This window comes from Culex quinquefasciatus, chromosome 1 (assembly GCF_015732765.1).
Source record: "Culex quinquefasciatus strain JHB chromosome 1, VPISU_Cqui_1.0_pri_paternal, whole genome shotgun sequence".
Taxonomy (NCBI): domain Eukaryota; kingdom Metazoa; phylum Arthropoda; class Insecta; order Diptera; family Culicidae; genus Culex; species Culex quinquefasciatus.
This window is the reverse complement of record NC_051861.1, coordinates 55,305,397-55,332,605: the sequence shown is the minus strand read 5'-3', so window position 1 is coordinate 55,332,605 and position 27,209 is coordinate 55,305,397. Positions and strand designations below refer to the sequence as shown.

Sequence of the window (27,209 nt, the reverse complement as noted above, 5' to 3'; positions counted from 1 at the left end):
AACTGATTCGTGTTCGAACAAAACCATCGAATATTTTTATATAGGGGAAATTCTCGTATGTTTGACAGTTCAAACCCTCGCTCCTAATTCCGTCCAATTTGCTGATTTTCACTATTTAAACAACTTTTTTTGCAAAACTATATTTAGAAACTTGCTTGCTCACTTCCTATTGAACTATTTATCATTCGATTTCAGTTGAGAACGCGTTTTATGAGCTGTAATTGAACGTCAAAGTGTCGATATGGCAACATTAGAGGCACGCTGAAATTAGATGCTGTTCCCCTATATTAGGGTGTTTAACCAAAACAAAAAGTTCTCAGATCACGGAAAACTGATGATCCCCTTGTAGAGGATACCCATACTGACTCTCATGCCAAATATCAGCCCATTTGGTTGAGAATTGGCCTGTCCCCAGCGAGTTGAAATTTACATGGAAATTACTGTGGGATTTTTGTGCTTTTCGTTCAATCGATCCTACAGGTCAGGGGACAACATAGATTCACTCGGATTAAAGACAGATGTGTGGGAGATGGTCCAATGAACACATTCCAGAATGAATTAGGCTTGTCCATTCTGTCCCCAAGGTGCGCATTGGATCGACGTCCGGTGTCTCCAGAATCAACAATTCATCCTTCAAAAGCATCGCATTTCCTTAGTATGCTATGACGGATTTGTGTAAACCACGACGTCACATATCAGACGGCGACCACGTGAAGAGGCATCGATTGCATTATTATCACAAAATCATCATTTTACGTTATTCAGAATAGTTTAAATTCGTCCAGGAACATCAATAGTTATAATTTTATTACTTTAAAGAATGTTTCTGAGCCAAAACTTGAGTATATGCTCTGCCACGTGGTCGCCGTCTGATATGGGGCGTCGTGGTTTACACAAAGGCGTCATAGCATACTAAGGAAATGCGATGCTTTTGAAGGGTGAATTGTTGATTCTGGAGACACCGAACGTCGATCCAATGCGCACCTTGGAGACAGAATGGACAAGCCTAATTCCGTCTGGAATGTGTTCATTGGACCATCTCCTACACATCTGTCTTTATTCCGAGTGAATCTATGTTGTCCCCTGACCTGTAGGCAGTGTTGCGTTCCTCACGCGCTCGTGAGCGCTCACTTTTCGCTCATTCGTGAAGAGGAGCGCTGCGCGAGCTTGCTCACGTTTGCCCGCGCTCACGTTTGCTCTGATTTTTTCAGCTCGCGTTTGCTCCACGCTCGCGCTCGCGCTCATATTTCGCTCACGGAGCGTTCATTTTGAACGTGTCGCTAATCATTTAACGTTTGTGAGAAAGTTTTTTTTTTTTTCAACTCTAGATGGATTTTTTTTTGCGTAAGGTGCAGTAGGGCTGTGGAAATATGACTTTGTGAACAAATTTTATGATATATGAATTGGAATAGCCTATTTTCATCAATCATGTTTTTAAATAAGAGTGCACCGCCCAGCCGAGCGGTTGCGGAATTGTGATATTTCACAATACTTAGGCACTGGACATAAGTTGGATTCGCAAGGGTCAAATAATTTTTAGACATACAGTCGAATGTATAAATATTTTAGAATTTAAAGGCCTTATTGTAGCAGAGAGGGGCGGAGACGCCTAAATAAAAGGACCTGTAAACCTTAGAGTAGGAGTAGGAATCTCGTAATGGGGAACGCCAAGGCAATGCTGTAGAGCGAATAATTTGATTTTTTGTGAAGCCTTAGAAAAACATACAAAACAATGAATTGATTCAAGAGGATCTATGCTTTGGTAAGTTCGATTCAAGGTTAATTGCTTGGTTGATTAAAATATAATATTAAACTGTTTTATGTACCTAATCAGTGTTTTGACTACATTTCCAGATTGCGGGTCAGAATGGGCTACCATTAAAAAAAAGTTATTCCGTTTATTAAATCTTTCAGTGATTCAGTGATTAGAAACGGCCATAAGGTTAGTCTTTATTTGGCAAACATTTTAGAAAAAGGGTAACATTTTTGAAGCAGTTCTATTTTTAAATATATGCCTCAAAATTCCTAAGGGTTGAAATAACCCTTTTGACTCATTTCAAATAAATTGTCAATATTTTTCACCACGAAAAGGTTGGCTCTTCTTCCTACTAGTGGATTTTATTCAACACTTCCGCAACCAAACCTCTGAAAATATTCAATTACAAGTTATATATGATATTTTGCCAATAGTTTCGTTTTTTTTGTTTGTAAAAATATTGTTCGAAAAATGTCTAGATATAGAACGTAAATTTCGGACCGCTGATCAAATCCATTTCATTGCCTACTTTTGTTTGTTCGACCACTTTCTTGTTTGTTCTTCATGTAAATTTCAACTCGCTGGTGACAGGCCAATTCTCAACCAAATGGGCTGATATTTGGCATGTGAGTCCCTATGGGTTTCTTCTACAAGGGGATCATCAGTTTTCCGTGATCTGAGAACATTTTGTTTTGGTTGATACACCCTAATATATATAGAAGATAAGAATTTGACGGTTTTGTTCAAACGCGAATCAATTCAATATGGAGCGTCGGATCGAGGTGCTTTTTGTTGCGTTGGGTTCGTATAAGCCCAAGGAAGGTTCTTACGCTAACTAATCGACACTTTGGCCACTTTGGAACCGATTCCGGAGCATCGGCAAATTGTATGGAGAAAGTCAGGTAAAATCATATTTAGATCACAGGAGGCAAAAAATCAAAAAACGACAACAAACGAAAAAAAGGCAGAATGAAGTTTGTCGGGTAAGGCTTGTTTATCATATATTTTTAAAAATACCTAAACCAAATTGAATTCAAATGCAATCAGGATTCCAGCCAATCCCTACTTTTCAAATTCGCAATGTTTACGCAAGGAACATTTTGGTTAGCCATATCGAACCGATATGTTTTATAGGTGTCCTTTATTGCCATATATTATCACATAACATCCCTGCACACGGAAATTGCTGGGTTGCGTTCGTTCCCTGTTACTGTTATGACGATACTGGAAAGAAATGATCCGTCGCGCAAGTAATCAATAACCAATATAACCCCGTGCAGCATCGTTGAAGGTAGGTTCATGCGCCTTTCCTTTGACGGGCCTCTAAGTTTTCGAGAACAGCATTTCTGTGTTTGCAAACCCCTGCTGGTTTTCGCGCCTCCCTGCTATACGACTCTGTAAGTGCTGCCAATAAATAATAATATCTTATAATTTTATAGATCCTGTTAGGTGGGGATATCAATAAAATCTGTTGGGAATTTATGCGAGATCTGTTGAAGATGGTTTTCGTGTGAAATAACTGCAAGTTAACGGAAACTCATAAAACGGTGGACAACAGTTTATTTTAGGATGAATCGGTTCTAGTTTTGTTTTTAAATTTCGAAAAACGTTGGATTGAATTTGACGTTTTTAACATTTTAACTTTTTATCACAAATCAATTTCTTTAGCAATCATCTTTTAAAATTTTTAAATTTTGTAAAAGGTGACCCAACACAAAAAATCGAAAAGTTTAACATCCATTCTTTTACGTTTTTGATGTTAAAATCTGGCGTTAAATTTTCAAAACAACTTATGAATCATAGGTTTCCTATGCAGATAGGACTTTTTAATATTTAATCTAGAAATAAAAAAATGTGATGTGTAGAAATAGCACGATTACAAATGAAAACATTAAAATAAAAACAGTAATTTATTTGTAACTAACTAGATACATATTTGGAATAGAAAGCTGTGTTGCAAGGCGTATTTCCAAAAGCATTCAATACGAAGTCGTTGTTACGAAATCTGAATCTTACTTACTTTTTCTCGCATAGATGGCAAAGATAAAACAAGAAAATCCAATTCAAAACAAATGTCAAACACCCCTCTTTGTTTCATAAATCCAAAAAACACATTTTTGATGCTTTTTGATATGTCAAGAACTAGGCAAGATAATGGACTCAACTCCCTTCATCCTAATCTAGCAAGTGCAGATTAGATCCATCGCCTGTTACTTCCCTTTCATTTGCTAGCACAAATCCCAACGGTGAATCTGTGAAATTATCAAGCTTTCGATATGTGATTTATGGCGTAAAGTGCACAACATGTTGCTATATTTGCTGTTGCTATTATTAAAATGTGCTTAACCCCCATGGTGGTGCTGTCGTGTACCGTTGAGAAGCACCCGAAAATAGTATAAAAGTGCCATACGTTGTGTATTATAGCAGTAATTTGTATATAATATGTATCAAATTTACTCCAAATCCACTGTAATAACAATGAAACACGAGGGTGAGAACAAGTGGGTCTTCTAGCCCTTCTAGTTTATTTTTAATCTCATCAGTATCGATGGAAAAGTGGTTCTGAATTGGTTGAGCATCACTGGTTCGTGTTGTCTACTCTGCGAGGGGCTGTGATGATTGCGAAGAGAAGCGACAACATAAAACGCCCCTCAAATTTTCCGCTTCTTCAGGGTAGCAAAAAGCAAAGCAAAAGAGTCGGGGAAAATTTATTCATGAGCTGATACAAGTTGGTTACGGATAATGCAAAAATATAGTACAATACCAGGCAGTTGATGATCTGGATCGGCGTCGGCATCGCAGTCGTAGTTCATTGAAAGGGTGCGATTTATTGTCCGGGTGGTGCTGCCGGAGAGCAGGAAGTTCATTAAGAAGGTCATACTTTTGCGGGTGGTAGGTATCTATCTCCCTATAAAGCGTAACCGAAACATGTTTGCCATTGCCAAACCTTTCAACTCACTTTCATGTGATGAACATATTTTCCGTGCAAGGAACAAGGTCCGTAAATGTCGACAGATGTTGGACGACCAAGAGCTTTAGTTCCACGTAATGTGAAGATTGCTGTCGGTAGATAAAGCCGAACAAAATCTTTCAAAGACACGATATCGTCTAATTTTTAAATTTTGTGTGTGATTCTTGTAGTTAAATTTTCACATTACAAAAAATATTCAGTTTGTATTAGATTGCATACAAAAATTACAACCTAGACCCTTTTTTAGTTTATTTTTAGGTTAGGTTATATATTCTACGTTGCTCATACGAATGTTTTGTTTTGGATGGGTAAAATTTGACAAGTTTTTACCGTTTTGATGATTTAATGATTGTATAATTTTGTTACCAAGAATTGATTGAGTATTTTTGACTGATTTTGTTTTGATTTGGCCATTTGGTAAATTACGGGCTCAAAATTTGGGTGGGTTTCCTTGGCCAAAATAATTAGACCCGTATTTTTTTGTTTGCCCATTAGGCTTCATCCATCCATTCACGTCACGCTAAAATCGGCCTACACCGGGGTGGTCCCAAATGTGGCTATTTTCGCAAAACCACATTTTTCAAAAAATTATAACCGATTTTAGTTGTTTTAGATGCAAATGAAAGGTGGTTAGTTGGCCTATCAAAAATATTTAAGGACCGAAAAAAACTAGCCAAACAATTGGAAAAGTCGTATGAACACATAAAATGGCGTTTTGACCGTGTCTGGACCAAAGAACCTATGTCTGAAATTATTTTTATCGGATTCCTAGGTAAATTTTACGTAACATTCTCAAAAACTGGAGTTGTTCATTAACAAGATTCCGAGGAATAATTGTTTGAAAATTCTCGGCGCGCCGCACGCAAAATCGAGTAAATGGAATGGTAACGGGAAAAAATCAAGTTTTTCCACTAAAACTGCGATAACTTAAAAATTGCGATGACCTATACATGTTTAGATAACAAAATTTTCGTAATTAAAAGACGCAACTTCAGTCCCATTTTCATGAACGCTTGTTCATGATTTCAGGAACTCTTTTTTCTCCGTGTAAATTTAGATGCTTTTTAGAGATGCTATATCTTACAAAGAAATATCGTGTTAATCTTTCTCAGCATTTTTTGCTGTCTCTCCTCTCAGTGAGCTCCTTTTGCTATTTATTTTTTAATTATTTCTCTTTCTAGTTCACCTTCAGTAGAATTTGCTCTCCGTGCATAAATAATTGTACAAGGACATACATTATTTATGAGCTGATTCAGAAATCAAGACACTAAAAAAGCGGGCTTTTATGTGATTTTCCATCAAATCCATTTTTATCGAAATCATTTATTTGCCAATGTGAGCATTTAATTGAAAACAAAAACGCATTTTAGTGCACGTTATCGAATCAAGGAAATTTTACAGAGATGCAAAGATTTGTGAAGATGCATCTCATTTGTGAAAAAATGTAAAAATAAAAAGTAAATGTAACATTTACAACTAGATCTGTTTCTAATGATTACTCGAGGAACAATAATCACATTTTATTTTTATTTTCTTTATTTGAATAGATAATCTTCAAAAAGAAAATCTTAAAGCATCACATCACATTTTCATCATGTTACAACCGGACATCAATGGGTATATTTTGATGTTGTTTCGTCCATCCGTGTAATTCTAATAGCCTTAAATCTAAATACGATTCTCTGTTACACTCACGCCCATTCTCGCATCTGTCCCCAGTGGAGGGGATTTATGCTTTTTGGAACTAACCAATTTGGGCCAGGCCTGAGATGCAAAGCCGAATGAAGTCTGTCTGCTTGTCTGCCATAAAGCTGTTTACTTTGCGTACATTACAAAGTGAGCATACAGCATTAGGCCTATCAAATTACAAGAGATTACCGCTTGTTCACTTGTTCACGTCGGACGTCGGTGATCCCTTTTTCGCTGCTGGGTGGTCGTTCTTTGCACAACAAGGACCAGGACTTTCCTCTCTTATTCTTCCAGCCCCGGCAGGTAGCGGAGGTAGCCTTAAAAGCGTAAATCGGACGTCCATCACAATCGTAACGGGATTGAACAGTCGATATTTTCTATGCATGGCGCAAAAGATGTTGTTTTCAGCAGAAAAAATTCGTCGTGCGATGCAAATTGAACCGGAACCGGATAATAGGATAAACAGAGTGTTTTCACAACTTTACCGTCCTTGAATGATTTTGATTTCATAAAATCAAGAACGTCAATAAACTACAATTGGTAATGACTCTTTGTTGGTTCAAGAAAAAAAAACATGCTGATATTGGAGTTTTATTTACTACTTCACAAAAGATACGATGGTTTTCTATTGTGGATAAGACGATTCTGTTCCTTACCACACGTCTAAGTGCACTTTGTCAAATCTCCATCGAAGCACTTTTTGATACAGTCATGTTATTATTCTGAAACTCTCATGTATAGACAAACAAACGCTGAAAGTTTCATTCAAATCGGAGCACCTCGATACGACCTGTTACACATTGGTGAAAAACTCGCTCTTAACGAAACTTTCTAAAACAGCATGGGAACCATCTGGAGCATTTATATTTTAAGTTACTATTTTTTTCACAGCTTCCTGGAATCATCTTGATTGTATTTATTATATTTATCATATTTGTTATATTTACTATATTTATTCTATTTACTATATTTATTATATTTATTATTTATCATTATAACAAAACTATATGATTATTAGATAATACACTACAGACTCACATTTACACTTACAAACATCCAAATCATTTAATACATTACGGATTCAACCATTTTCATCGGCCCGATGAAATTCCCCTAACCCCCATTCCAAACCTCCCAAAAATATTCCGTTCACTTTTAAAAGTCGCATGGGTTCCCTGCAACAACAAAAACATCCCCTCCCAAATCCCCACGGGACTGTATGGGCGTAGCCTTGGAGCACAGTGTGGAAATTTACGTTCTTAGATATTCTTGGTTGTACTGGGCATCAAATCAAATTGTCTAAGAATATGGAATTGACCATTGTGGCACCCCTACAGCGTGGTGCAGACCCGTTATGCTATGCTATGCTATGCTAGTATTGTTATTATTCTGAAACTGAAAAAATGGTTCAATATTTGTTTGGAAGTAAAAGCTATGCTATATTGAAGAAATCCCTGCTATTCGCACGACAAATCTCATTTCAACAGATTGTGAGCACCTGTTCTGAGCAGTGGGTCAAAACGACGTGATATTTACTTTTGTATTACGTCTCCTAATTGAAACAAATATATCTTTTAAGAAAGGCGATAATTTGTCTTATAAATCACAATTAACAGGACACAAGAAGGCAGGACAAACGCTAAATAGAAATAAATGCCTAAATAATAGAAAAATACATCTCTGTAACGAGATTCCCGCCGAGTTTCCCGTCGGTAAAGTGGCCGGGAAAAGAGCAGCAGAACAAGACACGATAATACAGGGGCGCAATGAAATGAGGTCCCCTATACAAGTAATTTCCAGTAAATAAAAAAAAATCTCCGAAAGGAGGGACTTATGCTCTGTCTGGCTTGGCTGGCTGGTGGTTGATCTTGGCCACCACCAGCAATTTTCCGAACCTGGAAAATCAGACAGAAACCGCACACTCTGACGCGTATATCCAAACAATCAGAAACTATACCAACCGGCAGAGCCCATTCAAACGTACGGAAATTTACACATTTCTTTCTGCTCTGCTGGGATAAATTTATAGCATTAATTCTACGACAAGTAGACCCTCGCAGCAGATTACACCTTTCGAATAAAATATGCATCCCGGTGCTTTAGTTCCCTTCCCTTTTTGTTAGGAAACCCCCTGCTCGGTCCGATTTCCTACTATGTGTCTATTGTGATTGTGTGTTTTTCTTCTGTTATGCATGTAAAAAAAAGTTTATTTGTCTTCAGAGTCCGATTTATTTCCTTTAGCTGGTCCTGCTTCGCTGTTTTAATTTTCTTCGAATGTTTTTTGTTCTTTTGATTTTCTGAAAAAAAACTGATCCCTGAAACAAGATGTCAACAATAAAATTTCAATTTGGTTTGCTCGACGCTCAGTGGAGTACTTTGAATTTTATTGCGAAACAAAAAAGTAATCAATATTTTTTGCATTGAACACATTTTTATATCAAATACGGATTTAAGTTAGTTTTTAAAGTTCATTTAGGATTAAACAATATTTAATACTGTTTGAATTATGCACGATGGACAAAAATTTAATCAAATGTTTCAAGAATATAGTAAGAAAAGTTTGCAAACAGTAATCAAAGATGCATTATCCAGGTTCTTAAGAATGGAGATCGTTACAAACTATAATGGACGACAACGGTGTTTTGCCCGCCTGTAAAGTCAAAATCACGATGATCCACATGACCACATAGGCGGACAATATTGAAATTTGAAAAGTAAATTGATCTGTTCTCCAAGTAACTTTTTAGGGTCCAAGTAAGCCATAAAGCCTAATTAGACGGTATGGAGGTCTTTAGAACTTTCATGAAACCTATAACTACACAGCAAAAAAAAGTAGTAATCCAGCTGCGTGTAAATGGCCAATTTGACTCATTATCCATACCATCAGATTTAGTAGTCAGAACTACATAATGCAGGGCACTTATGTGCTTACAACTTTCGATAGGATTGTCAGATCTCCAATCTTTTGGACTCATCATTTGCATCATTAGTTTGTCCATATAATTTTCCATACAAATTTGGTAGCTATCCATACAAAATGATGTATAAAAATTCAAAAATCTGTATTTTTGAAAGAATTTTTGATCGATTTAATTCTTGGGCAAAGTTGTAGGTATGGATAAGGACTACACTGAAAAAAACTTATGCAGGGTAAAAAATGGGTGATTTTTAATTTAACTTTTTGTCACCAAAACTTGATTTGCAAAAAACACTACTTTTATTTGTTTTAATATGTTTTAATGTCCCCTAAAACATAAAAAAATTAAAATGACAACTTTTCAGAAATTTTCATGTTGTGCAAAAAATCTTTGACCGAGTTATGAATTTTTTAATCAATGCTGATTTTTCGATGTAAAATCAAATTTGCAATCAATAGTAATTAAGCAAAATTTTGATAAAGTGCACCATTTTCAAGTTAAAGCCATTTTAGGTATTTTTTTATAAATCGTCGCAGTTTTGCATTTTTAAATAATTAGTGCACATGTTTGCCCACTTGAAAAGAATATGTTTGAAAAGCTGATAAAATTTTCTGGCGAACTTTTTATATGAAAAACAGAAAAATATTTTTGTCTTTTTTTAAATAAACTTTTTGAAAATCGGCCTTCGTCATGCACACGCACTGGTTTAACGAGTCTTCACCAACATTTTGAGCTGATTTGGTCAAAGCAATGTTGAGATATCGTGGCACCCGTTTTTTGAAACTGCTAACTTCAAATAGCTCTATCTCGCTTAAGCCCATGATACAACCAAATGTCTTCAAATTTGTTATGTTGACAGATGAAAATGTGTATTTTAATGCCCTAAAAACAGATTTTGAAAAAAAAATATTTATAAGTGTGTGCTCAAACCAACCACTGACATATTTGCCGATGTACATGTATGTAACCCCTTAATACATTTAAGTGAGATCAGGATATATGTGAAAACATATTTGTATACATAATTTTTGAACTACTTATCGAAACTTCAAACAATTCAAAAGCGATGTATGGGACCATAAACCAAGTCGAATGCGTCCGATTTAATCGAAATCGGTTCTGCCAGTGCTGAGAAAACTCAGTGTGAATTTTGGTCACCCCCACACACACACACACACACACACACACACAAAGGTCCTTTTTTACCTCAGTGAGGAAGCCAAAACATTGAATTACAATTTTTTATTGAAAAACCTTATAGAGTCAATAACAAAATAAAAATAACTCGCATTTGACTCGCAAGACTCTGAACTTTTGCACCCCTGTTTAAGATTGAATTCCGTCTACAAACGGGTAGGGAAGAATAGGAAAAACATATGATGATCTTGCTCCTAGGAATGCACATTCCATGTACATTCGAATGTACAAAAAACACCTTTGATTACGGTATTTTACTGGGAAATTTGTCCATAACCGATTTAATCTGATTATTGTAAATATTTTTGCTCTTCAATCTCCCGCTTGAATCTACCACAAAGGGTGGATTGTCCCCTTCAATGATTGGTAAATTATTTGCAACCCATGTTCTGCAATTAGAGCGTCAAATTTTTCGCACGTGCAAGTATATCGCAAAACGAAACCCATCCAATCCACAAATTGTGGCTCCGGTAAACATTTCCATCGCCGGCTAACAACATTATCTCATCAAACAATTCGCCTAACTTGTACTGCTGCACCAGTTGGTTGGTTTTGCGTGATTACTTTAATTGATTCCATGCTCGATCAAATTGCACAACACATGCACAATCATAAATATCAATTGAAACCGAATATCTCCCAGCTCGCATCTCCCTGGCCAACGTGTCGTGGAGGGTGGGTCGCGTGCCTGATCACGTGCCAACACTCAAGAGATTCATCGTATGCTAATAACAAAAGGTTAACTAAAGCCAGCGCACACTGTGCAGGTTTATAATCGTTCCGACGGGCATCGAACAAGTGTAACTGAAGGAGCTGTCGATCGTAAAGCGAAACATCAGAAATAAACTGTACCCAGACATAGGAAGGTTTGCTGAAATGAGTGGGCACGCGTTTGACGAAATAAAGTCGTTTGTACCACTGGGAACGAGTTTCTCAAAATGTTCGACCCATTCGCTGTGCTTCCATTTAAAAGGGGAAACGGTATGAGCAAAGTTTAACCGGTAATTTCCTCGGATATAAAAAAAAAAACCGCCGCTATTTACATTTATTTTAATTTCGTCTATTGCCACTTGTGTCATTCGAAATGTACGACGCAGTGGTAGAAGGAGATATTTTTTTTGTTTCCCGCGTTTGAAATTAAACTTGAACAAGGGTGACTACAAGTTTCAGATAACCTGCTAATGTTCAAGCATCTAATCCTCAATTTCAAATTGTTTAATGGACTCATCCGTTGGTGTGCGAATTCATTGTCATTTTCCCCCTTGTAAAAAAGGTATCTTAAATGTGTTTCGATTTTATTCTGAAATTCTTTCTACAGTTCCAGTGGGTTTACTTTAGTACCGGTTAAATGACCATCTATTGAACAATACTTAATTATGAAACAGACGTTACATTCCTCAACATAGGTTTTCAAACAACTTCTTATTGACACTCACCTGTAGCGGCCTCTGGGGTGGTGCCCCATGCTGTGGTGGTACATGACGTCGTGTTTCAGCTGCTGCGTCATCTGCGTGTGTGCGTGACTACCCTGGTGTTTGCCAATGTCCACGGCTGCCAACGCTTCCGCTCGACTCAGGATGCCGTCGTTGAGACCGGAGAAAATATCGCCCTGTTGGAACGAACATAAGTTAGTCTAATCAATGTGGCAGTTTAATAATTACAGGCAATTTTATCACTATGAAAAATGCTGTTGCTATCTACCGATTCTTTCAAATTGAATGTAAGTGTATGCTCTGTACATCACCCTGACCCTATCTGCTTGTATTATTATTACATTACCAACAACTGGGGCGAATTGGGACAGCAGTTTTAACCATGTCGGAGCACAATATTTTTATGTTTCTGGTTGGTTTCGGATAGAACAGACTCAGACCAATAAAATGTGTACACCCATTTCCAAATTTAAAACCTATAAGTGCTCTAAACACTGCTGTCCCTATTTAGACAGTAGTCCTGATTCGCCCCAGCAGTTCTCTAGGATTTCGGTCATTCGATTTTTTTGTATTTTTAATCCGACTGAAACTTTTTGGTGCCTTCGGTATGCCCAAAGAAGCCATTTTGCATCATTAGTTTGTCCATATAATTTTCCATACAAATTTGGCAGCTGTCCATACAAAAATGATGTATGAAAATTCAAAAATCTGTATCTTTTGAAGGAATTTTTTGATCGATTTGGTGTCTTCGGCAAAGTTGTAGGTATGGATACGGACTACACTAGAAAAAAATAATACACGGTGAAAAAAATTTGGTGATTTTTTTATTTAACTTTTTGTCACTAAAACTTGATTTACAAAAAAACACTATTTTTAATTTTTTTTATTTTTTGATATGTTTTAGAGGACATAAAATGCCAACTTTTCAGAAATTTCCAGGTTGTGCAAAAAATCATTGACCGAGTTATGAATTTTTTAATCAATACTGATTTTTTCAAAAAATCGAAATTTTGGTCGTAAAATTTTTCAACTTCATTTTTCGATGTAAAATTAAATTTGCAATCAAAAAGTACTTTAGTGAAATTTTGATAAAGTGCACCGTTTTCAAGTTATAGCCATATTTAAGTGACTTTTTTGAAAATAGTCGCAGTTTTTCATTTTTTAAAATTAGTGCACATGTTTGCCCAGTTTTGAAAAAAATATTTTTGAAAAGCTGAGAAAATTCTCTATATTTTGCTTATTCGGACTTTGTTGATACGACCTTTAGTTGCTGAGATATTGCAATGCAAAGGTTTAAAAACAGGAAAATTGATGATTTCTAAGTCTCACCCAAACAACCCACCATTTTCTATCGTCAATATCTTAGCAACTAATGGTCCGATTTTCAATGTTAATATATGAAACATTTGTGAAATTTTCCGATCTTTTCGAAAAAAATATTTTCAAAATTTGCCGAAGACACCAAATCGATCAAAAAATTCCTTCAAAAGATACAGATTTTTGAATTTTCATACATCATTTTTGTATGGACAGCTGCCAAATTTGTATGGAAAATTATATGGACAAACTAATGATGCAAAATGGCTTCTTTGGGCATACCGAAGGCACCAAAAAAGTTTCAGTCGGATTAAAAAATACAAAAATTAAAATTGAAGAAAAAAGACCGATTTCGTAGAGAATTGCTCCCCAGATGACGGTACTTACATTAATTTAATGTCATTTTAAAAGAAAGAATCGATTGAAGGTATTTTTTTGTGTTTATAAAACAAATGGTTTATGCATATTGCCGGGACCGTGGTGTAGGGGTAAGCGTGATTGCCTCTCACCCAGTCGGCCTGGGTTCGATCCCAGAAGGTCCCGGTGGCAAATTTTGAGACGAGTTTGTCTGATCATGCCTTCCGTCGGACAGGGAAGTAAATGTTGGCCCCGGACTAACCTAAAAAAAAAGGTTAGGCCGTAAGCTCAGTACAGGTGTAGGAGTCGTCTCCCTGGGTCCTGTCTCGGTGGAGTCGCTGGTAGGCAGTTGGACCAACAATCCAAAGGTCGTCAGTTCGAATCCCGGGATGGATGGAAGCTTAGGTGTAAAAAGAGGCCAAACATTCAATATTACGCCCTTTTAAAATGTTAGTCTTGATTTGAAAATTTTGAAAATATTTTTTTCGAAAAGATCGGAAAATTTCACAAATGTTTCATATATTAACATTGAAAATCGGACCATTAGTTGCTGAGATATTGACGATAGAAAATGGTGGGTTGTTTGGGTGAAACTTAGAAAACATCAATTTTCCTGTTTTTAAACCTTTGCATTGCAATATCTCAGCAACTAAAGGTCGTATCAACAAAGTCCGAATAAGCAAAATATAGAGAATTTTCTCAGCTTTTCAAAAATATTTTTTTCAAAACTAGGCAAACATGTGCACTAATTTTAAAAAAAAAACTGCGACTATTTTCAAAAAAGTCACTTAAATATGGCTATAACTTGAAAACGGTGCACTTTAGCAAAATTTCACTAAAGTACTTTTTGATTGCAAATTTGATTTTACATCGAAAAATGAAGTTGAAAAATTTTACGACCAAAATTTCGATTTTTTGAAAAAATCAGTATTGATTAAAAAATTCATAACTCGGTCAATGATTTTTTGCACAACCTGGAAATTTCTGAAAAGTTGGCATTTTATGTCCTCTAAAACATATCAAAAAATAAAAAAAATAAAAATAGTGTTTTTTTGTAAATCAAGTTTTAGTGATAAAAAGTTAAATAAAAAAATCACCAAATTTTTTTTACCGTGTATTATTTTTTCCAGTGTAGTCCGTATCCATACCTACAACTTTGCCGAAGACACCAAATCGATCAAAAATTCCTTCAAAAGATACAGATTTTGAATTTTCATACATCATTTTTGTATGGACAGCTGCCAAATTTGTATGGAAAATTATATGGACAAACTAATGATGCAAAATGGCTTCTTTGGGCATACCGAAGGCACCAAAAAAGTTTCAGTCGGATTAAAAAATACAAAAATTAAAATTGAAGAAAAAAGACCGATTTCGTAGAGAATTGCTCCCCAGATGACGGTACTTACATTAATTTAATGTCATTTTAAAAGAAAGAATCGATTGAAGGTATTTTTTGTGTTTATAAAACAAATGGTTTATGCATATTGCCGGGACCGTGGTGTAGGGGTAAGCGTGATTGCCTCTCACCCAGTCGGCCTGGGTTCGATCCCAGAAGGTCCCGGTGGCAAATTTTGAGACGAGTTTGTCTGATCATGCCTTCCGTCGGACAGGGAAGTAAATGTTGGCCCCGGACTAACCTAAAAAAAAAGGTTAGGCCGTAAGCTCAGTACAGGTGTAGGAGTCGTCTCCCTGGGTCCTGTCTCGGTGGAGTCGCTGGTAGGCAGTTGGACCAACAATCCAAAGGTCGTCAGTTCGAATCCCGGGATGGATGGAAGCTTAGGTGTAAAAAGAGGTTTGCAATTGCCTCAACAATCAAACCTACGGACACCTAGTTTCGAGTAGGAATCTCACAATCGAAAACGCCAAGGCAATGCTGTAGAGCGAATAATTTGATTTTTTTTTTGGTTTATGCATATGGGTAATTCTCCGCCAACTCACACAGCAGTTGCCCCGACCCCTCTTCGATTTGCGTGAAACTTTGTCTTAAGGGGTAACTTTTTTCCCTGATCACGAATCCGAGGTCCGTTTTTTGATATCTCGTGACGGAGGGGCGGTACGACCCCTTCCATTTTTTAACATGCAAAAAAAGAGGAGTTTTTCAATAATTTGCAGCCTGAAACGGTGATGAGATAGAAATTTCGTGTCAAAGGAACAATTATGTAAAATTAGACGCCCGATTTGATGGCGTACTCAGAATTCCGAAAAAACGTATTTTCATCGAAAAAAACACTAAAAAAGTTTTAAATATTCTCCCATTTTCCATTACTTGACTGTAAAAATTTTTGGAACATGTCATTTTATGGGAAATTTAATGTACTTTTCGAATCTAGATAGACCCAGAAGGGTCATTTTTTCATTTAGAACAATTTTTTTCATTTTAAAATTTCGTGTTTTTTCTAACTTTGCAGGGTTATTTGTTAGAGTGTAACAATGTTCTACAAAATTGTAGAGCAGACAATTACAAAAAATTTGATATGTAGTCATAAGTAGTTTGCTTATAAACATCACGAGTTATCGCGATTTTACGAAAAAGTTTTGAAAAAGTTGGTCGTCATCGATCATGGCCATTCATGGTCACCCGCGACAGACACGGACGACGAAACAAAGAGAAACGCAAAAGTAACTTTTTCAAAACTTTTCTCGTAAAATCGCGATAACTCGTGATGTTTATAAGCAAACCCTTATGTCTATATATCAAATTTTTGTAATTGTCTGCTCTACAACTTTGTAGAACATTATTACACTCTAAAAAATCCTGCAAAGTTAGAAAAACACGAAATTTTAAAATGAAAATTTTTGTTCTAAATGAAAAAATGACCCTTCTGGGACAATGTAGATTCGAAAAGTACATTAAATTTCCCATAAAATGACATGTTCCAAAATTTTTTACAGTCAAGTAACGGAAAATGGGAGAATTTTTAAAACTTTTTTAGTGTTTTTTTTCGATGAAAAATACATTTATTCGGAATTCTGAGTACGCCATCAAATCGGGCGTCTAATTTTACATAAAAGTCCCTTTGACACCAAATTTCTATCTCATCACCGTTTCAGGCTGCAAATTGTTGAAAAACACCTCTTTTTTCGCATGTTCAAAAATGGAAGGGGTCGTACCGCCCCTCCGTCACGAGATATCAAAAAACGGACCTCGGTTTCGTGATCAGGGACAAAAGTTACCCCTTAGGACAAAGTTTCACGCAAATCGAAGAGGGGTCGGGGCAACTTTTCCCGATTTCGTGTGAGTTGGTAGAGAATTACCCATATGTTAATCTCGATTTGGCTATTGCAAATATTATTTCAAGTCCTCTTTAAAAATTTCCCTAAATAATCAGGGAGCAAAAAAAAAAATGATTGACTAAAATTGACATTTTCACTGAAAAAAAACTTGTTATACCGATTATAAACTGCTTATGCTTATTAATGCATTTTTAATAAAATAGAAAGATTTTATCTTTTCACGTTTTTAATTTTGTATCACAGAAAAAAATAATTAGGCATTAATATATTTTCATAAATTTATTGATATTTTGTAATGATGTAAAATTCATTTTTCATACTTTTCGCTTGAGTTTTTTTTTGAAAATCGGGTTTGATATTTTCTATTTATTTTTTTTTAGTTTAAAGTATGTTTTTTGTGAAACTTTAGATAGAGATCTACGCGTTACACAAAATTTCCTAAATCATGTGTTTGTATGCCACTAAGCTTTCTAATCTAACTGCTGATTTTTTAGACTATACATTTTTTATCGTTATTATTATTTCGATATATCGTCGCTTGTGTGTTATCTTATGACGCGTTTGCTGTCAAATGTCAAATGTGACGTGTCTCAAAATAGAACACAAGTGACAATATGTTGTTAATATATAAAAAAAATCATTGCGTGACGACATTTGATGTCATAGCATGTTGAACAAAACAACCCAGCTTGCATTCCATGCTTTCAATAAATGAACACAAATCAAATCATAATGTAATATTAGCTTTAGCATTACCATTTAGAGGACGCCCCACCACCGGAAGGCTCCACAACGCTTATCCCACTGTTTGGTGTGGCTGTATTAGACAGTATTCCTAATTCCAGTCTATGCTCACCAAGTCGTCATGGCCTAGTGGTTAGCATTTTTGCTTACCAATCCAAAGGGATCGAACCCCGCCTCGAGCGACTTTGGGTTTTCGTTCATATTCATCATTTTAAATTTCTGTGTTCTTGACTTTTTCGTTGGGAGCAGATGGGAATCGAACTCAGAACCATTCGCTTACAAAGCGAACACCGTAATTAGTCCGCCACGGCCGCTCTAAATTAAAACATAATGTAACATTTCATAAAATCAATACTGTTCACTGCACGACAAATCAAAACTACCTATACACATTTTTGTACGGAAGAACGTTTATGTGTAAATTCTTAGAAAACTTTGCCCAACATTTTGTAACCTTCGTGCTTTAGCAAGCATGTAAACATTATCAATCATTCACTCCAACACCAATGTTAACCGGTGTGTCTTGTGTATGTGGTGCATGTACAGCGTTGATATTCTAAAAGTTTCCGGCAAAACTGAACGAAAAAAAACTTTTCAGTCACCATTGAGACATCTTGCGAAAGCATAAAATTTGCGTTCCAACATCTAGAAAAAATGAGGAAGTTTTGATGTTCAACGAGTTCATTGATAACACGCCCTCGCCGTGTCCCACATACAAGCATCACTTCAAGGGATCTTAAATATTTTCTCCTGACGTCGGTATAGAAAAACCAGCTGAATCCTTGCTCTGAAAAGAGCCGGAATGTCGCCGAATTGAGCAAGAGCAAGAACATTGGTGCACAGCTGCTCCTGCCCACGGTCGTCGCCGTTCTCTCACTCTGTGCCTCTGAGCTAACTACTGCTGCTACTGTTGCTTCACCTTCTTGTGGGTGTTGAAAAATTTACAACATTCATCATTCATCATTCATATGGTTAAGGGCGCTCATAACGAACGATGTGGTGAAATATTTATGAGATGTCTGGACAATTTTTTAATAAGGCCGATTCGCTTCGTGTGTATGTGCTTAGCTATTACTGTTTCTCTTTTTTATCTAAGCTACATACCTTCACGTGACAATCTCCTTTTCAACGATAAAAGTGTGTGCAAACGTGTAATTTTCATATTAAATGGTCCAGTCAAATCGTAACTGTCCCATGAAAGTGGCAACTGTTTATGAAAAAGTTACTGAATTTTAATCAATCCTCTTTCGCACACATTTATTCTCATTGAAAAGGACACGTGACAGGAAGCGAATCTGCCTGGTTGATAATTTCAAAAAAAAAATCAGAGATATGTTTATTAATCGAACACAAATTAACTAAAATCGTGGCTCGAACAAAATTATTTTAGTAGAATATTAATAAACTCAATAAAAACATCGAATCTAAATCAACTGAAATTATTCATCCTTTTGACATTCATCACATTGTCCATTGTCATTTATTTCGCTCTCATCTAACCGTCCCTCTGTTTGAAATTTTTTGCTACACCCTTACCAAAAATCATGATTTTCTGAGTTTAATACAGAGAAAACTCTTTTTACGCGGTGGCGTTACGCTTTTATTTCGTCGATTTCTCTTAAATCATACAATATTTTTGCATGCTTCAAAAAACGTTTTGTAGAACTGAATAAAACCCACAAACTGCTTTTAAAAGATTGCAAAAATGATTCGTCGCTCCAGACAAATCGTCGAAATAAAAAGCGTAACGCCACCGCATAAAACGAGGATTCACTGTATCCCACTTTTCAAACGAATTTTTCAGTTCAACCCATATAACCATTTTTATGGTTGTAATACCTGAATGAAAAGTGGGATATTAAACTCAGAAAATTATGATTTTTGGTAAGGGTGTAGAGATAATGTTCAATTCATGTTTATTTTTTGTACTAATCAGAATACAATTTGCTTAACTAATAACTAAACGCAGAGTTTTGGAGATCCTTACAACTACAAATAAATTCAAATATAATCAATTGAATGAAATAAATTAAGCTTCAGTCGGTTAAGTGAGAGCAGAAAAAACTTACTAAAATAACTGCTACTATTACTATGGAAAGAGAAGGAGGATATGAAAGCTTAAATATATATCACAGAAAAAAAATCAGTTCGTTACTGAAGGCGAAGGCTGTTCCATAGTGTGTGAGCTTGCACCTATGCAGGGCATAGGTACTTCCCCATCAGCTCTTGCAGGGCAAAGAACTGATCCAGCTTGTTTCGGCAAGTGCTGAGTCGCTTATACATGTCCCTCGCAGGGGAGAGGAATTCGGTGAGGGTGAATAAATCACCATCACTGTTGCTGTCCGGGTTATACCATTACCGCTGGCCGCCACGTTGGCGTAAGTACGCCCGAATCCAGGAGAATTCGTTTGCCGGGGTTTGGTCGAGGATTGACCTGTCGAAGTCCTTGAGGAATGTGGTGCTGGCTTTTTCCTCTTCTCCAGCGCCTCAAGGTAGCTCTTCCTAGGGGTGCACCCGCGGTAATTGGCAGTTAGCACACTTCACGTTCCGCTTGTTCTGCTCGGCTTGATTGTCCTTTCCCCAGGGATGCTTTCTTGGCCAGCGTGCATGCAGCCGTGAGGTGCGCTGCAGCCGTGAGGCTACGCTGCGCTTGACACATTTCGGCGCCAAGGTGCAGTTCCGTGAACCGTGTCCAAAACGTTGGCATCGGTGACATTGGGCAGCATCGGAAAGCCGCTTGCTGAAGTACCTGCAGCTTACCACGAATCCTTCCAACGATTAAACTTTGTGCAGGTCCTGGATTTTAACGGAACCGCGTTCGAAGTACAGCAGCCAGAGAATCTGGTCTCCGACCTTGGTTACCTTATGCGAGAGCACTTTAGCTTCTCGCGGATAGATATTGTTTCCTTGGGTGGCACTAGGATGAAGAACCCAGTCACCACTACCTTGACCGGAAGGTTTTCCGGCGAATCATGCGTGTAGTACACTGCCGCTCGAAGCTAGTCCGTCCCATATGTAATTTCGTCAATTTAGATGTAATGATGTAGTTCGGTTCGAAATCATGTAAACAATCAGAAAACCCAATAAAATTTAATACTTTGTTCTAGAAAACTGGAGAAAATCCACTTTTTCGTGAAATTCTAACACGTAGCCTTATGGGCGGGACAAATTTGACATCCGTTTTTCTAGGCTTGCTGTTTGTACATATGGGACGGACTCGATTGAGCGGCAGTCACGCGGCAGTACAGAATGTTTGCATCTTTCAGCGTTTTCTGCACTTTCTCGAAACGCGGACGATCTCGCGTGATGATGTTTACGGACGACTTGTTAATACGCACAGTCGGCATCCGCTAATGCTCCCTCGATTTCAACAGCCAGGCGGCCAGGCTGTAATCGGTGGCATTTTTTTGTTCGATTTTTTCCCTCTTGCTCCCCTGCGGTGGAGGTGCCCTTAGCTTGCGACGGTGTAGTGGTAACACTATCGCCACCACTGATGTCGTCGTCGTCGTCTTCATTGTTGTCAATAGATAACACAGTTAATCCGTTTGAGGTTGGAACCGTCATCGAGAAAGTTCCCGGCTTGTTGGTGGACAATTCACTGGTTCCAGGTTGATCCGGTTTACCGAGTGCCACCGATCCGAGGGTTCGTATGGGGCTACGGGTAGGTACGAAGTTGGATGGCAGCTTCAGCAGGTTTGTTGACCGTTTCGAGCCAGACGAGGAGGTCTTCCGATGCTGCTGCAGGAACTGGCCCGGCCACGTCCTCGAGGTGCACACACCATCGTGCGGGGAAGAACTCGCGATTAATACAACGCACTTTCACCGTGAAACGAAAAAAAATTCGCGGAGCATCAAACCAGGCGTTGTTGCTGCGAACAGAGTAACGACCCCAATGTAGAGAGAATGTGATGCCAAGAAAACAGCGTGAAATTTCACTAAGCCAGCAGTAAGGGAGTAATATCTGAGTTGTATTGTTGAAGTGGTTTTGATTTACTGCGGTAGATTTTCTTCAAATATTTCGCTTGTGTCGAAGTGTCAAAAATTAATCTGAACACCGGTGGGTACTTGTCTGCCACAGATTTTTGTGGATCAATGTGGTAGATTTTTGACAGTTCCATGCTATCCAAATCAGAAATTTCGTCGCTAACATAACAAATAGTGTCATGTACAAAGGCTTGTTATATAAACCAAAAATTGCGCAAGGATCTAGTATATACGCTAATCATATTGAAAATAAACCTTCATTAAATACATACATACATTTTTGAAAAATTGTCTTTTCACGGGTTCCAATTTTGAATTCAAATACTTAGCGCCAGCTCCTGTTACGTCCAATCAAGCTCATATTTACACTCAAAATAGTTTTCACCACAAAGCTGCATGAATATATAGGTGATTTTTTTCCATATTGGTTATCATGCAACATTGACGTGAATTCCCGGTGGAAGCAAAATCTGCAGCGTGTCGACCAATGATGGCTGTTCACTATCGCATCAGGTGGAATTAGCATGAACTTCACGTGAAATATGCATGACCATTCATGCGTTAGCCATATGATTGTCACGTGGAGACTGCGTGATTTTTATTGCGGGTTTTTGCTACTTTTTTTCTTTTATTTGATTATTTCTTATTTTCTTATAAAACAGCACGCATTGGATAGTTTCAATTATTTTTTTATTTTCAACACATTTAGAATTTCGATACAACGTACCCACACTCAAGAACACTAAGATAATCACTGAAAACACTTAAAAATCAATCACTTGGCAACCAAATTTAACACTTGCTGAAGAAGGCACCTTCGGGAGGTCAGCAACGTGCATCTGGTCGTTGTCCTTTTCACCGGGTCATCAAGTCTTGCTGCCCGGGAGGGTTGATGCGGTGCGGAATTTTAAAGCGCTGAAGGCTTTTAGCCTTCTTTGGCAGGTTTTTGCAGCTGCAGCAGCCGACGGGGAAGGATTTTGTGGTGCTCGCTCTGATCGCTTGGTGCCACTTCCGATGCCAACTGTTGCATTTTTTGTCCTGTCTTTACTATTTAGTTCTCTGAAAATAAAAATATGAACGCACAGATTAGTATTGATTTTATTTTCAAAAAATGCAAAACACTTACCATCCGATCCGAAACAGTATACGGCGAGTGATTCTTGAACTCTTTTTTGTGCCTATCAAAAAATTCTAACTTATTTGCTCGCACTTCATGCCGAGTCGAGCGCCGGGACGAAACTGACGATTGAAATCCTCGACAAGCGAACCGAAATTTTCAGACAGGAAATTCATGCAACCATCTACAACTTTTCACCACAACATTGCATGAAAAGGTGTATGGATTTTTTCCATACTAGTTTTCATGCGGGTGTTGCAAGATTGTCATGCAAACACAAAACCAGCTGACCGCAAGCCACGCCTCCAAATTTTCAGGCATGGATTTCACGTGACATTCAGTTGTGTGAGTGTAAGCTGCGTGAAAACCAAGCAGAGTTGACATGAATGCTTGGTGATAGTTGCATGACTCATGTGAAACGTTGTTTTGGACCAAAATTGGCTGCCACCGGAATTTTCATGCAGTATCGTGGTGAACATTATTTTGAGTGTAGGATTTGTGCTCAGTACGCCCACCGGAACAAGCCTCTGAATGGCCGCCAAAAAGTCATTTTTGATACATTCTACTGATTATGGAAAAGCATACAGAATATGGCTATGGCAGCAAAAAACGATAGATGATTGATTACCTGGTGTTTTCCTCCTGAAAATTGAAAAAGCTTTCTGTGAGTACAGTAAAACTTCGCTACAGCAGAAAATGTTACATTTTATAACATTTTTGCAAGCCCATGAATCAAAAAATCGCAAAAAATGCATGAGGACAGATTTCATGCAGAATCTGTAATACTTTCATGCAGGAGCGAGTTGTGGCGCTATAACCACGGCAATAGTGTCCAGGGCATTCGTGGAAATACAATGTCCCATCCCAGAGGGTCCCGGAGTACCAAACCTTCTTAGCATGGTGCTCCCAACGAATACAACCAAATCTCGGAGCGTATGGTGGTGTGTCCCCACGCTTCTTCCTCCCTGTCGATTCAGAATTGTGTTGTTGTTCGAACACTTAGTGCTCAAACTCAACCCAATTACGAATCATCTCTGCGATACGGCTTTACGCAGTAGGCCTGGCCGCTTTAACGCTTGTGATGTCTCAATGCATTTCAATGCAATGGCGCACTACAAATGTTAATAAATGACAAGAAGAGTGCTAGGCGTCATCTAACCTAAGGCACTCTCCAGGATCCCTTCGAAAGATTGGCTGCGCTAGGGTCTGATTAGATTAGATTAGATTAGAATCTGCAATACTTTCATGCAGCCATGCGTCACAATCATGCGACCGCCGTTTGGATGTATACATCAATTTATTGAGATTTATTCTGACTTCAACAAATTTCAATAAAATGTAAAATCCATGTATTTAATGGGATTATATTTGTAAAACAATTTGATAAATGGAAGAAAATTATTATTTTATAATTAGGATGCACACAAAATAATAACTTTACTTGCAGATTTAACAAACGATAATTTTAATATGAGTTTAAGGAGCTTTAAATTATAGCTTCACTAATTCCTTGCAAATCAACAGATATTAAACATAGGCACTAAGCAAACATTGAAAAGATCACTTGAAACTGGACTCATCAAGGATTTGCAGAAAAACTAGCTTAGCTCTACTCGTTTCGCGTGATACCATGAAGAAAATGAGGAAGAGAATCGGAAAACCACTATATGACATTTGTGGTGGCCACATCATTCCTTATTTCGATGAAATGTAATTACTGTAATAACAGTTTAATAATGGACTGGACAGTCTTCCTTGATTCGTGTTATATGGGCGAACCATATGCTACGAAATACATGGAAGAAGCAATTTTCCACATTTCACACGTGACCGGAAGTTTTTTGTGGCTTTCAATTTTTTGCCCTTTTCCCTTGTCGCCCTAGTTATACACTTTAACACACCTGTCGGGCTGTACAATCATTATTTGTATAGTAAAGAATGCAAATATTTTCTATTCTGCGTGAATACTATTGTGAATCTTCCAATTATTCGCTCTACAGCTTTGCCTTGGCGTTCTCGATTCCGAGATTCCTACTCGAAACTAGGTGTCCGAAGGCTTGATTGTTGAGGCAATTGCAAACCTCTTTTTACACCTTAGCTTCCATCCACCCCGGGATTCGAACTGACGACCTTTGGATTGTGAGTCCAACTGCCTACCAGCGAATCCACCGAAGCAGGACCCAAGGAGACGACTCCTACACCTGGACTGAGCTAACGACCTAACCTTTTTAGGTTAGTCCGGGGCCAACATTTACTTCCCGTCCGACGGAAGGCGTGATCAGACAAACTCGTCTCAAAATTTGCCACCGGGACCTTCTTGGATCGAACCCAGACCGACTGGGTGAGAGACAATCACGCTTACCCCTACACCACGGTCCCGTGAATCTTATATGTGTCTAATACGTGCTTGCGAAGTGAAAATATGAAAACAATTTGGTTAAAATAAGTCTCTGACCAAAAGTATTTGGTTACATTGTGAATCAACCTTCATTTCGATAGCGGTTTGATAGTTGTTTGATTTAAAAAGATGAAATTTAGTCAAGATGAAAATCAGAATTTTCCATCTACAATTAGGTTCTGTGAACATTTTCACAGAAAATAGCAACTGCCACATGCTAATCACTACATTTTTCCATGTCCGTTTTACCTCTTGATGATACCATGTTGCACAGGTAATAATGACTTTGGTATATGCCATCAGTCTATAGTATGATGATTTCTTACTTTTTTTTCACGGAAAATTGGATGCAAAATGTCTAGTTTTAATATGCACCTTCGAACAAACTGTTAAATTATGCTATTTTTTCACTAAAATGCCAATAACTCCCTTTAGATTTAACCAATTGGGTTGCTTCTCCCTGTATTTTGTTGCATTTTTTAAGCTCTTTCTGATGCATTTTGAATTTTGCCTTTTTAAGATTTTTGACGGCTTTGAACCTTCAAACTTTGTATCCCGATTTGCCCCACTTCCCGTTGACCTAGAGTGCTCATATTTTGGCCAGATGCTAGTTTTATATGTACAAACAACCGGTTGCAACCCCTGAAAATTTCAGGCAGAGGTCGATGCGAGATGGGTATGCTTTGCTCGTGGACTCGCTCTTAATGAAAACATTCCCTCCCCCTTCTCCGGTAATTTGACGGTCAGCACTTTATTGACACTTTAATTTTCCTTATCGACGCCAACCTAGCTTTTAAAAGCTTAATGCTCGGCTAATGTCTGTACTATCAACTAAGCTAAGCTCAGCCAAATACTTTAAACTTTAAACCAACAGAATACGTTTTAAATTTTGAGTTTGTTTGGTCAGAACTACATGCATTTTCATTTTTAAAAAAATCGAGTATTATTCGGCCCTGCATTATTGGCAATTGTACTTAACAAGCGTAATCAACCGTAACCAAAGTATTCAATTAGCGTTGAAACTCTTCTTCCTGGCTCCGGCGGCGATAGCGTGCACGGTTGGGTTGAAATGCTTTTGTTACATTAAAAAATACACCACTTGTAACCGCATTATGTGCTGGTTGGTCCTGGAGTTATTGTTATTCTACGCACGCATTCACCGGCATCGGTCCGGAATTGTGTTGTCGGAACTCGGCAAAAGCCATCATCAGGAGGAAAAATCATATGTGTGGGTGGGGGTGAGTGTGTGTTTGTACACGACAGGAGCCTTCAATTTAATGCTGCACACCGTGCTCGGCCGATTTGTTCCTTTTTCACTCTTTGGCAGGAGCAAAGTCTCGTCCTCGGCGGTCGGGCGCTCCCTCCGTTTATTTTGGACGTCCACGGACGGTATGCACACACATTTATGTGTTTGTTCAATCCCTCTCTGCACTGTATAGAACGCAAGGAAGAAGGAAGCTAAACACAAACGCTGGGGCATTGCGCTAGGGTAAGTTTTTGTTACTGTAACAGGTGTATTTGGACTAGTCTACATTTAAATGGAGAGGGAGCACACCATGAATGCAACACGCACTGTAAAAAAAAAACATGATAAAATCATATATAAAGCCATTTAAAGCATAGCCAGTTGAAAAGGAAACATAAATAAAAATGGAATATTAACTCCATATTGTCTCACTTTTTTCACAGTGCATCACACGACGAGAATATCGGAAGGATGCTAAAAGTTCATTTATTTACACGCAATACGTTTCAAGTGCTCCGTCCACACAGCTCACACACAAAAGGGGCCTCGTGAAGGGTTGGAAGTAATTATTCACGTCCCCTTGAACCCGTTTCGGTTCGGTTATTTCTAACGACAAAAGTGCACTTGTGACGATTACCCGAAATTGTCATTATCATTGTTAAAAATCAAAGCGTTCGAAAATATGTTCGCTGTTAGAGCTGTCATGTTGATGATGGCCCTTCAGTTCCCTTGGCATGTATTTTCCGTCAAATGAAGGGACACTTTGAGAGAGGTTACTAAAATCATACTCGACCTAATTGCTTGCGCACTTGATACAAACAAAACATAGGCAGCAGGCTTAGCCG

The 27,209-nt window shown here is 37.8% G+C and overlaps 1 protein-coding gene and 1 long non-coding RNA gene across 2 annotated transcripts in view; both read right to left on the bottom strand.

Annotated features, from left to right (window-relative positions):
* LOC6047872 (inhibitory POU protein) overlaps nucleotides 1-27,209 on the bottom strand; it is a 62,508-nt gene that overhangs the window by 13,811 nt on the left and 21,488 nt on the right. The window contains 2 exon segments of the mRNA XM_038259279.1: nucleotides 11,968-11,996; nucleotides 11,999-12,140. Coding sequence (XP_038115207.1) covers nucleotides 11,968-11,996; nucleotides 11,999-12,140 — 171 coding nt within the window.
* LOC119768698 lies at nucleotides 22,547-23,464 on the bottom strand. The gene is made up of 2 exons (XR_005278158.1): nucleotides 22,730-23,464; nucleotides 22,547-22,662 (listed from the first exon to the last, which is right to left on the bottom strand). It is a non-coding gene; the product is annotated as an uncharacterized LOC119768698 (long non-coding RNA).